General features: G+C 37.6%; 2 protein-coding genes across 2 annotated transcripts; both read right to left on the bottom strand.

Moving 5' to 3' along the window:
* Nucleotides 1-371: 371 nt before the first annotated feature.
* On the bottom strand, nucleotides 372-7,723 carry LOC132174886 (probable WRKY transcription factor 20). Its single transcript, XM_059586620.1, has 6 exons — nucleotides 7,318-7,723; nucleotides 5,676-5,840; nucleotides 4,460-5,012; nucleotides 4,212-4,374; nucleotides 3,967-4,125; nucleotides 372-1,176 (listed from the first exon to the last, which is right to left on the bottom strand). Exons 1-6 carry the CDS (start codon nucleotides 7,546-7,548, stop codon nucleotides 717-719), a joined length of 1,731 nt encoding a protein of 576 aa, XP_059442603.1. The 5' UTR covers nucleotides 7,549-7,723; the 3' UTR covers nucleotides 372-716.
* Nucleotides 7,724-9,823: 2,100 nt separating this feature from the next.
* Nucleotides 9,824-15,782, bottom strand: LOC132174991 (FRIGIDA-like protein 1). Its single transcript, XM_059586777.1, has 3 exons — nucleotides 14,545-15,782; nucleotides 12,703-12,878; nucleotides 9,824-12,387 (listed from the first exon to the last, which is right to left on the bottom strand). Exons 1-3 carry the CDS (start codon nucleotides 15,626-15,628, stop codon nucleotides 11,707-11,709), a joined length of 1,941 nt encoding a protein of 646 aa, XP_059442760.1. The 5' UTR covers nucleotides 15,629-15,782; the 3' UTR covers nucleotides 9,824-11,706.
* Between the last annotated feature and the right edge of the window lie 737 nt (nucleotides 15,783-16,519).

Below are 16,519 nucleotides of genomic sequence, written 5' to 3'. Positions count from 1 at the left end.
TCCCATATAAAATAGTGTCAAGTATTTACTAATTTAGACTAAATTTAATGTGTTTTTAACTGTTTATAGACACTTGACATTATTTTACATGAGTTGAAGAATATTTCCTCCTTACCGGTTTGAAAGAAATTTATGTACTATAAATTTTCTTAAATTCCACCTATATTAAATAGTTGAGATCACATCAACATTTACGACTTTTACCAACTCAATATTTATTACCAATATCATATCATATTTATGAAGTGATAAAATTGATATTATAATACCATGCCTATCAAATTTGAAAAGAACTTCATTTTCTCCATATGTTGGAAGATGCAATTCTCTATAGACTCTAAAGCTACATCACCAATTACAAGTCCATCAGAAAAAGGCTAAACGAAATTATATTTCTTACAAATTCAAGCACTTAAGTTACAATACTGTCTTTCTGTCAGAAAATAATAGCAGTCATAATTTTATATTTGTACAAAGTATTCTCCAAGAAGTCAACATTATACAAACAGTAATTGGACTTCAAAGGCATTTTGCAGGGGCCAGTCAATATCAAGAACAGCTCTCAGATATAAAGTAAAATGTAAAGGAATCCTAATTTCATCTAGAGACTCTTGCCTTTTTGTCCTTAACCGCCAAAAAGAAGGAAAAAGAAAGTGAAATGATAAGAATAAAATCACACATCTTATTTTTGTTGGCTTTTTTCATTGTAAACAATCTCATGGACCCGTTAGAATTTTTCCCATGTTCTGTGGAAATGGGTATGATCCATTTGGATGCTCTCTAGATCCATACTGAGTCATCCCACTATTTAGAACACCAAAATATGTTGAAACTGGGTTTGCTTGAACTACCTTATAATGTGAACTGCTATTGTGAGTTTGGCTTCCCATAATTTCAGAATGATGCGTCTGCCTATGCTCATTGGACCTATTTTCAACAGCTGAGCTGATCCCAACCCCAAGATCAAGGCTAACCGTATCGCTCTCTTCTGACCTAATCCTTGAAGGTCCACTCCCAGCTGAGGGTCCTGCTGTGTCATGGCTGCTTGTCTTTGCAGTAGGTACATCATGATTGTGTTTTCCCTCATATGTGGTTATAACTGCTTTGGGATCATGAGATGCCCTCTCCACATGTTTTCTAACAGGGCATCCAGCATTTGTACACTTGTAGTAACTCCTGCATAACATGCGAGCATGATAAGCGACACACAAAAATTACACTAGAAAAGATAATGCAATAAAAAAATTGATCCGAGCCAGAAGATTAGCAAACACACAAAGGGAAAGTAGATGTTGCAGTCATATTGTACTTCCCATCTATATGCAGGACAACAATGTACAAACATCATTAAATTATTCACATGCACACATAAGACTTTTTTTTTTTTCAAGTAATCGTGAGACATCATTAAAGCGTAAGGTTCCCCCAAATACACATGGAGTATACAAGAGATACCACCCTCCCTATGAACTTCCATATTTAAAGTCCACAACCACTCTCCACTAAGCCTCTCTTTCAAGCCCATGGTAGTGCCAAAGAGACGTACTTAAGAAGGCATGATTAAACCTTAGCAAGTCCCTAACCCCCAACCCTCCCTCAAGGATCGACGAACAAACAATGGACCAACTAACCAAGTGATATTTGAAATTCTTCACCTAGCTCACCCCATACGAAATCACATTGAAGCTTCTCAATACGGTTTGCAACACTTGTAGGGAGAGGAAAGAGGACATGAAGTACATAGGTAAATTGAATAGAGTGCTTTTGATAAGAATAATCCTACCACCCTTAGACAAATATATCCTATAGTTAAATCTTTACATTATAATGACCTGGAAAAGAAAAGAGGTGCTTAGAATTCTTAATTGCAAAAATTGAGTTTGTGATTCTAGAGTTAGCAGGAACTGTTAATCAAGATGATAGTCACATATAACGTGCAATATTCAATAAGCAGTCTTTTCCACCATAAAGAAACCATAATCAACAATGCTTGAGCTGAAGTATTGACTGAACCATATAATGTTAGAATAAGGATGATTACATTCTAAGTTCCATATACGAACAAGTAGATGAAAACAGAAAGGGGGCTGGAAACACCTACAATCTGCTACATCTATTTCTTACTATTTATAGTTCTCGAGGAAGCTCTTTAATAATACTACCTACAAGCCTATATGCCTCTCAATCAGCTAGCCCAATTTCTTCATACCTCTGGGGACCATGGAGCTGAAGTCTAATTACATTGAAATTACTACTTGGAATTCCAAGAAGTTCAAGTGCTCACAGGTGCAGAGGAGGATTCTGGGTGAAAATACTATAACATGTCATCCTGGTTGAGACTAGGGACTCTTAAGGGGAATCCTGACGCAAAATCAGGCTTCAACAGCTATGCTGGTTGGTTTTACACTTGCTGGAGAGATTATGATTGTTGGTTTGTTATTTAAGGACTAAGTTTTACTCCAGTAAATAAGCAGTCTGATATCATTGTATCAGATGAAAACAGAGTATTCTAGCATCTGGATGGAAGGTTAGAGCCCTACTCATAGTCCTTTCCCTAAAATTCCTGACACTGCTCCTTCCTGCCTATCAATTCAACTTGGATGGCAGAAACTCGTGATCTATCCTTGTGATTTGCACATCTGTTATCTGTCCAATTACTGATTAACTCAGAAGAACTAGCGTGTCTAATTTAAGAGTTAATCATGGATATTTATGTTTAACTCAAATGAAACTTCTTCCTCCTAAAATAATGGGATTGAGGTAACCTCATGGGTTCAGGACACACTGAATATGTGTATAAGTTACCAGTAAAAACAAAATTATAGGTGATATACACTGAAAGTGAACAAAGTTTTTCCACTTGATTTTTCTTTTTCTGTGACTAAATAATACAGCATCTCTACCACATTAGTTGATGCCCAGACAATCTGCAACATGATCACCAGACAGAAGCATGGCACACATCCACTCCAAAATACTAAGTTCAGTAATCCAATACGTAAAATCAATCCATTTTCCATATATAATTTTTTCCAAGACAGGACCAAAAGGAATGAACTCGTATTTAAAAGAATATAAGTTCTAGGAGAAACAGAAGTGGCAGCCATAATAATCAAGAAACCAACCCAAATAAGCAATAAATATCACGTGCTTAGTTACCAAAGTGAATAAAATTCTTGAGCATCTTAAAATAATATTGTCCATATCATCTACTAGCCAGTCAAAAGAAATTGTTCAACATGTTAACTTCTAATTGGAAAATATGTGTAAGCTATACAGATCTAACCAATGGTACCACATTAGCTATGCACCACACAGCAATCAAATGCTGTAGGAACATTGTTCTAGAAAACACCTCGTCCTCCACAAGAGCTCACTGTCATTAACAGGGTCCTCAAAAGTGCAAACACCCAAAAAACTCATATAATGCAGACCCAGACAAAGAACTCAAAATAGGAAGACTTTAAAAGAAGAGCATCAAAGATCTCCACATAATGGACCAGCTGACTGAAGCACTGTTTTTTTTTTTGGTGGTGGTGTGTGTGTGTGTGTGTGGTGGGGGTTAAGTGAACAGTGACTGGAGCATTGACTTATGCTGCCATCAAAAACGAAAACAAACAAAACATGTTCCTTTGAAAATATAACAGAATAAATAGAAAAATCTATCTTTATGAGATTGAATCAGTAGTGGTCCATTGACTATGATGATTGTGATTCTGTGAATCAACAGATACTACAGCAAATAATCAGCTTTAATTGTATGCAAAAGCAGTGCTATCAGTTCAAACCGTCACTTTAACATTTAACGATCACACTTAAACTGCTGAGGAGACAACAGCACAAAAAATTTACAAATATTCACAAAATTATTCTAACAAACAATAGAAGTTAGACATACAAACAGGTCAGATCAGTAAGGGACATAATCCATAGCTGTATGCCTGATCATCAACTTGTAAAATATACCGTGGATTAGGATTGCCTCTGACCACTTTCTGCCCATATTTGCGCCAGCGGTACCCATCATCTAGTATATCTACCTCACTAAGGGTTTGAACAACAACACGCGGTTCCCGGATAGGCTTAACCACTGGAGTGATATCAAACCCACCAATCTCCATTTTCCTGCGTAATATAATTCGACAAATCATTGGTTAGCACATAAGCACAACTTCTCAAAAACCTAAAGCTTATGTTCTGAACTATAATACCTCCTCTTTGAGAATAAATCATCATCGTCAACCTCATCATGGATTCTATTTGGCATTGAACCTGCAGCATCTAGATTATCGTCATTTGCTGTGACAGGAGATAGGTCAGGAGTACCATTTTGCTCTACTGTATGGGACATCTGTCCATATATGCTTGACTTCTCTGCAATAAGACCATAAAGAAAAAACACATTAGATGGTCCATAAAAGTGCTCTCAATAGAAATAACTGTGAAGTTTCTTCCTTACCATCTCGGCCAGTTAAAGATGAAGCCTTATCAGATCGTTCTTCTTGGACGGTCATAATAGTACCAGCACCATATCGGCGGCTAGGTTGGGGCTTAGGATGATCATGTGACCCCTTGTAGATAATCTCAGATATCTGTCCATCATGAGAGCGCTCAAACAGCTTTTTTACTTCACAGTTGGGATGTGTACATTTGTAATAGCTACGGGGAAATTCACTTCCTTTAACAAGTTTCTGTCCATATTTTCGCCAGTTATATCCATCATCAGACGGCCTGTCAGCAACAACAGAAAGTCCACTTCCTTTATTATCAGATTGTGAAGTTTGAAACCCGGCATTAGAAGTTCCTCTATTGTTTAGTTCATCTGAATCAACTTCAGTAGGTGCACTAGCCCCTGAAGTTACCATGTTAACCGGTGCTGAAAGACTCAACTCATTTGAGGAAACTGCCACCTCATTTTTCACCGATGGTGATGACACAAATGCCTGAGGCTGGCGCTGACCTTGGGCTTGCATAGATTGTTCACTTCTCCAGTGGTTCAGATCTGCTGGAACCTTGAAATAAATGAATAATATTAGGTAAGCAGTACCTCACGGTTAGTATAGCATATTTGCTTTTATAAACAAAAAATTAGTAAGGTGAACTGGCAGCCATACAGTGGAGTTCAATGGTTACAAGAGAGAGATTTCAGGTCATAAAGGAGGCGCAGCCTCCCGTATAAGTGGGTTGCGCCCCTTTGCGCTTTTGATATATATTACATTTACTTATCAAAAAAAAAAAAAAAAACCAAGAGAGAGATTTCAGGTCATAAAGGAGGCTCATCTATCACATATGTTGCATCATTATGGTCATACTAGAAGAGTACATATGCATGAAATTAATTGAAGCACCGGCAGTGGAACTAGAAATTAGTACATGACAGTCACACATTAGTTATAATCTAACACTTGCACTAGATAGAGGAAACAAGCAAGATACTAGCTAAGAGATATAAGGAATTCAACTGTCAAATATTAATATCTATAAGGTTTAGTAGGATAAGACTTCTATTGAATTGCCTAATCTGAGGGGCCATTAGACAGCTTAAAATATGCTAGAAACTTAGGCAAACTATAATTTACACATAAAATCTGGATCCTTGGGACCACCTGATCATATTTATATACCAATGATGTATCATTTACATTTTCATAAATTTAATACTCGTTGAACAATACCATATTTGATGTAGCATGTGGTTTAAATTCGAAGCAGTTGGAATTTCTTTCGCTGAAGGTGTTGCTGTTGGAGCAAACCGTAGTTACTGGATATGGAGCAGAACCAACAAGGCCATGCATCACTTGAGGTTTCATAAAGGAACCTGTAGTTGGAGAGGGCTCTGCCTGCAAGATAAAGAAAAGAAAATTTAGAAGTACTGCTTCAGAAGCCTTTTTGAACAGCCTCTGGTATAGAAGTATGGATAGAAGAAGAACAATATCACACTCTTAGAAAAAGAAACAGAAAAAGGGAAAGACAGGCAAGTTTTGCACTACCCGTGCAATCAATTGACCAACAAATTCAGCAACAGTTTTACAGGACTATTCCATATCCGTTTCCTATCAGGGAATATCAAACAAATTTTTCAGATATAATCCTTATTGAACCCTGTAGAAGAAGTTCAAGCTCATATAATCAATGATATAAGCGACCAAATCCTAGAAACTTATACCATGACAAATCAATTTAAACAAATAACAAAAGATAAAAGAGAATTTAACATAAACCCACTAAAGGTTAACAAAAGCAAAGTCCGTACACTTTTCCTTTCACTGATGAGTTCAAAATTCATTCATTTATCATCCATACAATACTCGTTTGATAATGAGAGCTATATAAATATTATATTTATATGCTCGGCTCAACAAACCAATGGCTATACGAATCTTTCATTGAATTATCCCCAAATACACACGATCATTCACAAAGCAATCACATATTTTTGCTCAACACCTTGACCCACATTTTCTCAGCCTTTGCTGCTGCTATTGCCCGCCATTTTGGCACGTCAACCAAATAGTAATCCTCACTACTCTAGGCTGACTCATTTATTCCATATTCTACAGCACACAAATGGAAAAGCTTTCGCATCGTACACCCAAAAAAACACCGTTAAAAACTAGGAGAAATAAAAAGGGAAAAAGATTCATTATGTGAAAAAACAACACTGGCATTATAGAAAAAAAAAGAAATATCAGACTTTGGAAGCGAAAGCCCATATTCCCACAAAGCAAAATTCGATTAGAACAATCTACTATCTAATCCCAGAAAGCAAAATGCTATATAGCATAACATAAAGGAGCCAACTCATATCAAATACATTACTATATGAGCAAGCATCGGAATCAAACGGTCCCAACTCGAGCACCCAAATATATAAACTTTATGGAACAAAAAAAAAAATGCCCAATTTGTTGTTTATGGGATTGAAACAGACAAAAATAGTAATCGGAATTTTCGAATTTCTCGCTTTCTGGCTCAATTTGAAATACCCAAATCACATCCTTCAAGTCCTACCAAAAAAAAAAAAATTCTCCACCATTACTTTGACACGACGCGGCAAAATGCTACAAATTTGAGAACCTCAACGACACGTAGCTCTGATATACGCTCCGTTTGGTTGCTCAGAAATCGCAGGAAACGAAGCGCCAATCAAAACCCCAAAAAAAAAAAAAAATTACTTTTTTTAAATGGGTTTTCTTAGTTGGAAAAGTTGAGCTCTGACTTTTGAGTAACACTCTGAATCACAGCGTTTCCTTTTCCTAGCAACCAAACATTTCGAGCAAGAGAACCAAAACGACGCCGCATCGAGCCTGACCTCACCTTCATGTTGTTGGAGAGGAGCACGGGGGACTCAAGAAACGAAGACGGGCTGAGCCCCGGCGGGATCGTAATACACGCGGCCCTGGAGATCGGGAGCTTCGCCGGTGACATCAGCTTGTACCTGGCCGCGGAGTTATTAGACGGCCCCCCCGTTCCGGGCCGACCCGGATCGTCCCCGGAGCTACCCAGCCGGAGTTCGGAGAGCGCAGCGGAGGTTTGGGTCTGCGCCATAATCTGCGATTTGGAGGAGTCAAAGGTGAAAGGAGGGGTGGGGGCTTAGTTATTGGGGAGGAGAGGGTAGGGCCATAACGGTCATTTCGCCTGCTTGTGTGTGTGAAGCTTTCTTTTGTCAGGGAGAGAGAGGGATAGAAAGGGAGAGACTGAGACGTAGTTGACTTGTTACATTGGATCTGGGCGCTCTGTCATTGGCTTGTCTTTTTAAACGTTTTCTCCAGTTAAAAAACATATATATATATATAATTAAAAATTAAAAAGCCTTAATTACAAAGCCAAGGGCCAACACTTAAAAACTTTTTCTCTCTTTTTTTTACCAATTTTCTTTATGGACATCTGATATTTTATGTCAATAATTTACTAATTTTGTGTCCTAAATATAGTGTGTCGGGTTTAGTTCGTATCAAAATATAAATATAAGATTATATAGGTAAACCGTAACCCAATACACTTTAATTAAACGAGTGAGATAAAACCCATCTATTTTCGTGTTGAATTTGTATTCCGAATGTAATATTCTGATTTTAAAAGAATAAATTGAAAGGATTTGTTTGGAGACAACTCAGTTGGGAGTAGAGTAAAAATGAACCAGCTGAATTCAACGCACAAGTAACTCTCCAGTGGGGCTAAAAGGGCTAAAAGGGAAACCTAAATCAATGAGAGGATATGTTTTTTAGTAAAAGAAGTCGCTGTGAATTGGTAAAAGATTGATTAGCCGACTTTATTTATTTTAGTGACATTTTTACTTTTACTGTGGTGGTGAAGAAAGTTGAAGTGTGATGGGGATCCATCCATCATAATAATATCCAAAAGGTGTAGATATTTTTTTTAAAAAAAAAAAGAGTTGAAGATTGGCACATCAGAATCCTGGAAAATGCTATTTCTGACAAGATTTGAAGGGAAATTTTAACTGAGTGACAAGATTTAAAGTGAAATTGTACCCGAGAGGAGGTGAGTTCACCTTCACCAACTGTAGAATGCAACTTCAAACCATGTGATGGATGCAACATCAGGATCCCCCCAACCAAATCCAGCTTATATCATCAATCTTCTTTTTCTTTTTCTTTTTTTTCCATTTAGGGTTCACTTGTGTTTTCTTTTTTCAAAATAAAGAAGACACAAAATAATAATAATAATAATAATTGGTTGAGGGTATAAAAATGACAAAACACTCCTCAAGTCATAAATGCGGTCTTCACATTTATCTCACACAAAACACTTTTTCAAACGAATAATAAAAGGCACCGCTCCAAAACACGTCAACAAATAAAAGTTTATAGAATATGAACTTCAAGCTTCAAGTGAAATGGGGTTTGCATGTTTATGTTGTGTGGGCTCTCTAGGTAATTCCTCTCATTGAGGAAAAAATAATGCTACAGACTATATTTTTATCCCACAACTATATTACAATGTTAACGAATCGATGCTAATCAACCTACGAATTAGTCATTTTGTTAAAAAATAAATAAAAATTAAAAGTTAGTTTAGATTGCTATAATCAACATTAGATTGCTATAACCAACATATTATGAGATAATTGTGAGATAAAAATTTGAATTACTTGAAAGTAAATTTTTGTAAATTCTTCCTCTGCATTTACAATTTTTTTTCCTTCTTGGGTTTTTACTAGATTCAATCATAGTCACTAATACTGCTTTGTGTAGGCTCTGTTCTTCATTTTTCCTTCTTCTAGGGTTTTATAATATAAACAAGTGTTGTTTCTGTAGATCACGTAGGCAGTCCAGAAGCTGTCTGCTGCCATGGCTCTGTGCTGCCATGCAGTGAAATAAATAATTGTTAACATTATTTATGCGGCTTAATGTTTATGGATGGACCAAATAATTCCCTTACCAACCAGCTTGTCTACATTCAATTTGTGTGCTTCAAACTTTAACCACTTCTGTATATAGTGTGGCTACTTTTCTTCTCTAATGGCCAAAAATAAGAACTATTGTTCAAAGAAAAATAAAATTATTTAAGTGAGGGCTACCAGCCAGTCACAATAGTTCAAAATTTAAATTCTCAGAGAAAGGAAAAAGACAATTAAACAAAGAGTAATGCTACTCTTCACACCAGATGACATGTCGTGTTAAAAAAAAAAAAGCCACTTAAAACACGTAATGTTTACCGGTCTAAAATAGACGTAAAAAATAGCATTACTCAACAAATACTGAAAACATATCCACGACCATTTCAACTGAAGATAAATGTGGTAATATTTTCTATGGTGAAAAAAAAAATGTCCAGCAATCTCATAAAGAACAGAAAGACATTTCAACATAACATTTTCATTTGAGATTTCATGTACCCAAAGATTTTGAAGATGCAACTAAACAAAACATTTGCCAAGAGCAAATGGTTTATAAGGATACTCTTCCTCAATTGTCACATTCCAATTCAACTGGGACCAATAATTTGTGTACAAATCACTCAGAACAATGCACCACACAACAGGAGTCTAAATCAAGCCAGCTTCCGCATTATTGGAACAGGAAAGTTGGATGTGTAAACACAAACTGATGGAAAACAAATGAGTGACAGATGACATAAGGAACAGCTCTTAAACATTGACTAGCATGGGATGCAATAAAAGCTCCAATGGCCAATACAAGTACCAGCCAAAGGGAAAAATGAAACAGAAACAGAAATAAATATAAATATAAAAAAGAAATTAAAAATAAAATAAAATAAAAAAATTCTTGTTCTAGACATTTTGGAATTCCTGGAAGAGTTCAAAAGTTTTATAACAGGGGGAGGTAGGAAAAGAGAAACAGGAAAGGGGAGAGAAAAATATTTCATTGTTTGCAAACATAATATTTCCATTGTCTCACAATGCATTTGAGGCACAAGCCATCTTCCAAATGGATGATATCTGGAAGATGCCCAAAGATGATAGATACACAACCAAAGACTGCCCTCCATTGCTTAATTATAGAGAAGGCTTAACAGGAGGTGAGGAAAGAGAACATAAAAATTTCGGTTACTTTGTTAAAAAAGTGTTTTGATATGACATAAATGTGAGAAGTGTGTGTGTGTGTTTTTTTTTAAGTGTGTTTTCTATTGAATACACCTACTACTTATTTTGAGAAAGCCCAAACAGGTATTTAGCTGACTCCTTATATATATATATATATAGACACACTTCAAGAAAACAGAGTGGCCGTGCGGCCACCCGGAGGTGGGGGCTCTGCCACTGACCACACGGCCGCTCTAATCCTCTTTTTAAAATAAATAAATAAATTATAAGTTACTTCCTATCCCTGGAAAAGTTAAGCACCTTTGTTTTGTCTAATATCTCAACAAGGTGTGAAATTGTCTATAAAAAGTGTTTTGTATTTTGAAAAAGTGTTTTGTATTTTGAAAAGTGTTTTGTGCTTTGAATTGTTTTTTAATATATTTGAAAAAAGTGGGAGATTCAAACTGAAAACGGATAACAAGAAGTGGGTAGATTAGCAAACATATTTCTGATTTACACGGCACTTTAAGCCACAAATCCATCTTCTACATGGATGTTGTTCAAAGATAAGAAGAGTTAGCTTTACTACTCAATATTTTCTTCATCTTTCTAATATAGGAGACATAAAAGACAACCTTTTCCTGGCATAGAATAGGGGGTCCAGGGATTTAATAAACCTTTTTTTTTTTTTTAAATAAGTCCAGAGATTCAATAAACAGCACGCCCCTTTATGGAGCAGACAAACTACTCGTCTGCTCCAGATAGGCTGAGGGGCCCCAGAAAAAGCTAAAACGTAAGCTTTATGTTCTCTTTTAAACAACGCAAAAACAACCTTGATTTTGAATGTGCATATGGGACAAACTTGGCTCAATCTAAGGAAAAAGGTCCTCAACAAATAACAAAACAAATGGACAATGCTAATTACCATTTTCCAAATAGCCTATAAAGAAATTAAAAAATGACTAACAAATATATAATTGACCCAAAATCCTTTTGGGCAATAATAAAATCACTCAAGTAATTAAGAATGTGACATTACACATAATCTCACAATTCTTAATCACCAAATCTAGTTGCTTATACAACAGTCGTGGTGATCAAAAAAGCAAGCTATGCTTTTCCAATAACCAGCGTTGCAGAGGCAAAAGTTATGAAACCATCCAAAATTATACTATCACAAAAACAAAGAGCACATAGATCTACTGAGGATAGTAAGATGGATGGTATTCAGGCCGCACACCATACCCACCGTAGGCAGTTGGCCTATCATAATAATCAGATGGCAGATATGGTTCTGATGAGTATAGATGGGAACTAGAAGGGCTTGGGTTCCCACCAAAACCCACAGGGGCTCCTGGAAAACCATACAGCCCAGCTGATGAGCCTGTGAAAGGGACACTCGTAGGAGTCTGGCCTACTGTGCCATAGGGCACAGATGATGAGCTCACATATGAAGCAGGACAATCCAATAACAAACCTGCCGACCGTAGATGAGATTGTCGATAATGGGTAATAGTTGAATTTGCACCATCAACAATTACTGGGACTGCTGCATGACCAACTGGAGGAGCTATTCGAGGATGCTTGCTTCTACTCTGCTGCTGCTCCTGCTGCCGCTTCTTCGGCTGCAGATGCTGCTGCTTCTTTGGCTGCAGATTCTTCTTCTGCTTCTTTGACTGCTGCTGTTGCTGTTGCTGTTGTGGCTGCTGAGGTTTGGCAGGAGGGGCTGCTGCAGGTTGTTTTCTGCTCACAATCAGCTTCTCCAGTGCCTCAATACGCTTTTCAAGGTTTGCCCTTGGAAACTGAGAGTCAAGATTGTGGCTTTCAATAACTTTAATAACTGACTTCATTGCAATGAGTTCTTTGTCTGTTGCCTTATTCTGCATGAGAAATTCAAGAATTATAGCACACAGGCAACTGTTCAATATTGAATTACAAAAGACACCTGGGAAATCAAACAGAAATTAGCTACAAATGTAGCTAATTCCTACAAACCAGTTTAATAAACTGACATATGTTCCAAAAACATGTGAGAAGTACATGCTTTCTTATGAATACTATTAAAAAACAAAATGTATTTCTCACATGCTAAAGAACACTCGGCAATTTATTAGACTGGTTTGTAGGAATTAGCTACAAACTAGTTTGTAGCTAATTTTTGTCCCGGAAAATCAAGTAAGGGAATGGAAAATTACTAGTGACTTGTGAGATTCATTTCCTTCTTTCCAGACTTTCTTAGCAAGCTTCTTGGCATCCTTAAGATAGGATTTCAAGAGAGGAACTGGTGGAAACTTTTCAGTCAGCTCAAATTCGAAAATAAATTTGACTGCCAGAAGTTGCTTCCCCTTACTTATAAGTTTCTGAATGAGATCTGCCAAGAACAAAAACAGCATTTGACTCTGACGTCAGATTACTCAAAGGGAGGAACCAAATATCTCCCATATGACTGCTTACATCCTAAACAGTTATCTGAGTAGAAAATTCCCTGATAAAAAACTGTAAAGCTTGAAAAAAAAATCCCAACTTTTAGCTTAACAGGGAATTGTTAACCAGGCCACCAAAGAAGTTCATCTACACAGAGGATGTCTGCCCATGCATCAAGCACATGCTAATCATATCAATGTTGAGACAATTTCAGCACTCTAGCCTCTCCCCCTACACTTCCTCCAGTCCATTATCTTTATAAATTATGTTCAGGTGCTGTGTGTGTGTAACATGACAAAATGAGCTCTCTATATTCTCTTCACACTTCTCTAATTTCCATTGTGTCTACAGGTTCTAGTAGAGGGCTAGAGGCTACCATGTCCACAATTTCCAATTAGCCTCTCTAAACATAAACTATGGCCTACATTATTCACCATTATACCACCAAGTTCCTAATACAAGATGGGGCAAAAACGTTCATTCTACTAAACTTGCAATCATTAAATTTTTCCACATAGTAAGTTTGTTCTTACTATTGTACCAAGATTTGACCTCATTAAAACTTGCATCAGAAGGCCTCTTGCAGACACAGATGTTAGACCCAAATTTGAAGCTTGATTGAAATACCCAAACTTCACAGGCCTACAAATTTAGTCCATATAGTACACACAAAAATCATTTTTTATACCTCAAAAGATGGCAGCGTGAAGTTACCTTATGTTCTTTGAACTTTGGACAAAATGGGAAAAAACATGAAAATGAAGGGAATGGAGAACTTTTATAGTCAGCACAAACAACCATGTACTCATAGTAATCTATATGAAGTGGTAAAAACCTATATTGGCGAATTCAAGATTGACAGAAACTACATCTGCATCTTGACAAGGCCTGTACTAACTCATAAAGAACATAGAGAACCAATACTAGTACAGTTCTTGTTCCTATTGGTGTGATGATCAATAAAGTGCTGTTAAGCATCAGTCAATACTTTAAAAGATCATGTTGCTTGTCCATATTATTATTTACTTGGTAAGGTAGCTTAAAGTCCTGTTTCCATTTTATATATTCATTTCATATGCATATCATACCCTCTTTATATAAGACCATACTGGGTTCAATAAATTATTCAACGTCTGAAGTATAGTTTTAGAGTTATTTTGATAATTACCACGTACTCATTCAGGATAAATACCCTCTTCAAATATACACCCCCACTAATCTATTGAATTTATCCCTGAGATACATAAACCAAGCCCGTCAATTTTACAATTCCAACCAATATATCCTGCAGATCATATCCCTAGGATTCACTATTTCAGTCCGCCCTAGATTCCCAGCATGCAAGATTTTTCAGTATTAATAATTTTATCAATCGACTATGTCTCAGGCAAACAATTCATATTTTTAGCATCAAGTTTCAAATTTCAACCTCCTCTTCCGCTACTCTAAACTTCTTAAATGGTTCTCCAACTTAAACAAAACAGAAGCTCATCTAACGTGAACCTGTACATCACAAGTATGAACCATGAAAGGTAAAATATCATAAAATAAACCACACTCAGGTTAGCACAAACAATTTCATCCAAAAAAATCAATGTCTCGAACTGCCTTACCGGCAACTTTATCCCCCAAACCGAAACCCCGGCACAACTTCACGGCCTGCCGAAACTGCGCAACGATAACAAAGCAATCCACAAGCTCATCCCCGTCGAACTCGGACTGCAACCCGTACACCGCCACCAAATGCAAAAACCCCATCACCTCAAAATTTTGAACTTCACTGGAGCTCGCCTTTCGTTTCCACTCCAAAGCCAACTCCTTTGCTCTCTCCCTCACTCCCACACCCACATTGGCCTTAAGCTCCATTAGCGCCTCCAACAATAGCACGCAAGACCTCCTCAAACGACCCACATCCCCTTCCTTATTGCCCTTTACGCTATAAAACCCTTCCATGGCGTCCAAGACCATCGCCGCCGGGTCCGGCGCGCACCGCACTGCACCGGGTAGCTCGGCTATTATCGCCACCTTCTCATTTGGGTGCTCTAATACGTACTTCCTCAACCCCTTCCCGTCCATGCTCTCACAAAAAGCCCTCAACTCGGGCCTCGGCGGGGTCACCGAATCCGAAACCACATCACCACTCGGGTCAACCCGGATTTTGGTCATCTGGGTCTCCGAAATTGATGAAGAAGAAGGGTTTTCTGGGTTGGTTTGGGCGTTCTGACCTTGTGAGGCACATGCCGCACATGGGTCAATTTCCTTCCCGTCCATACTCTCACACGAAGCCCTCAACTCGGGCATCGGCGGGGTCACCAAATCCGCACCCACATCACCACTGGGGTCAACCCCAATTTGGGTCATCTGGGTCTCCGAAATTGATGAAGAAGAAGGGTCTTCTGGATTGGTTCGGGCGTTCTGACCTTTTGAGGCACATGGATCAATTCTGGAAGTTAACTGAGTCGACACGGTGCAGTGGGTCTGAGTTCGTTTTTCCAACTCGAGCGATTCCAGGAGGTGGAATCGTTCAGTGAGCGAGTTCTGTAGGGCAGTGAAGTGAGCGTCGAGGTCGGACCACTTAAGAGAGAAGGAGGCGAGGACTGAGGAATGGGATTGCAACTCGTCGAAGGCCTTCTTGAGGTCCTCTTTCTTCGCGTCTGTGCATTCAAGAGCCGCCGAGATCGTTTCCAGTGTCTCCATGATAAACAGGATTTTCCGGGGGAGACTGGGATTCACAGCGTATCTTCGATTGAAGAAGAAAAGCCAAACCCAACGGAGAAGAAAGGGATGAAATTGCTGTCTTTCTGAGAAAGCGAGTTTTAAGGCCGGGGTTTACATCATTCATACGTTGTGTTTCGAATGCGCGGGTTTCGTACGACGATTTACAAACCTCAAACTCAAAATAGGCCAAAATCACGGCCCATTAGACCAGAACAGAAAAAGATGCCAAAGCCCAGCCTATAAATGTTTAAAATGATTGAACATTTTAAGCCCAACCCATACAAAAACTCATGAGAATGGTGTATAACATTACTCTAAGATTTAGTGCACAAGTCACCATGATTTTTTTTTTTGGAAAAAATTATACTTTACCTCTCAAAGTTTCACTCAGTTTGCAATTTGATTTCCAATGTTTAAAAATTTGCAATATACCTCAACAAAGTATCAAAAATTTGCAATGTAACCACTTTGTTAACTATTTCCAGTCCAATTTGATGGAAATTTGCTCACTTGCGAGGCATATGCATTTTTTTGTCTAAAATTTCCAAAATTTTCCCTGCGTTTTAGGAAATTTCAAAAATGCCCCCAATTCAATAAACCAAAAAAAAAAAAAAAAGAGGGGGTGAGCTACGGCCACCCCTTTGGGCATGGGGGTGGCTAGGCCGCACTGATTCCGACCATTTGGGGGTGGTTTTAGCCACCCCCAATTATTATTATTATTATTATTTGTTTTTATTTATTTTTTAAAATTATAAGGGCAATTAAGTATTTTCATCATTTCCGTAAAAGGAAACGGAAACTATTAACATCACATTGTAAATTTTTGATATTTTGTTGGATACGTTGCAAATTTTTAAATATTAGAGGTCA

The sequence above is a fragment of the Corylus avellana genome, chromosome ca3 (genome assembly GCF_901000735.1).
Source record: "Corylus avellana chromosome ca3, CavTom2PMs-1.0".
In the NCBI taxonomy this organism is placed as follows: Eukaryota; Viridiplantae; Streptophyta; class Magnoliopsida; order Fagales; family Betulaceae; genus Corylus; species Corylus avellana.
The sequence above is the reverse complement of the archived record's forward strand: the minus strand, read 5'-3'. Positions and strand labels throughout refer to the sequence as shown.

What these genes read in the sequence shown, in the direction of transcription:
- LOC132174886 (XM_059586620.1), bottom strand. Translation starts at nt 7,548, where the DNA reads ATGGCGCAGACCCAAACCTCCGCTGCGCTCTCCGAACTCCGGCTGGGT. An exon ending in CACATGCTACATCAAATATG is followed by an intron (nt 5,013 to 5,675) that starts GTATTGTTCAAC and finishes ATTTATTTCAAG; the next exon opens with GTTCCAGCAGATCTGAACCA. An exon ending in GATTTATTCTCAAAGAGGAG is followed by an intron (nt 4,126 to 4,211) that starts GTATTATAGTTC and finishes TATATTACGCAG; the next exon opens with GAAAATGGAGATTGGTGGGT.
- LOC132174991 (XM_059586777.1), bottom strand. Translation starts at nt 15,628, where the DNA reads ATGGAGACACTGGAAACGATCTCGGCGGCTCTTGAATGCACAGACGCG. An exon ending in TTTGGGGGATAAAGTTGCCG is followed by an intron (nt 12,879 to 14,544) that starts GTAAGGCAGTTC and finishes TGTTCTTGGCAG; the next exon opens with ATCTCATTCAGAAACTTATA. An exon ending in ATGAATCTCACAAGTCACTA is followed by an intron (nt 12,388 to 12,702) that starts GTAATTTTCCAT and finishes TTTCTCATGCAG; the next exon opens with AATAAGGCAACAGACAAAGA.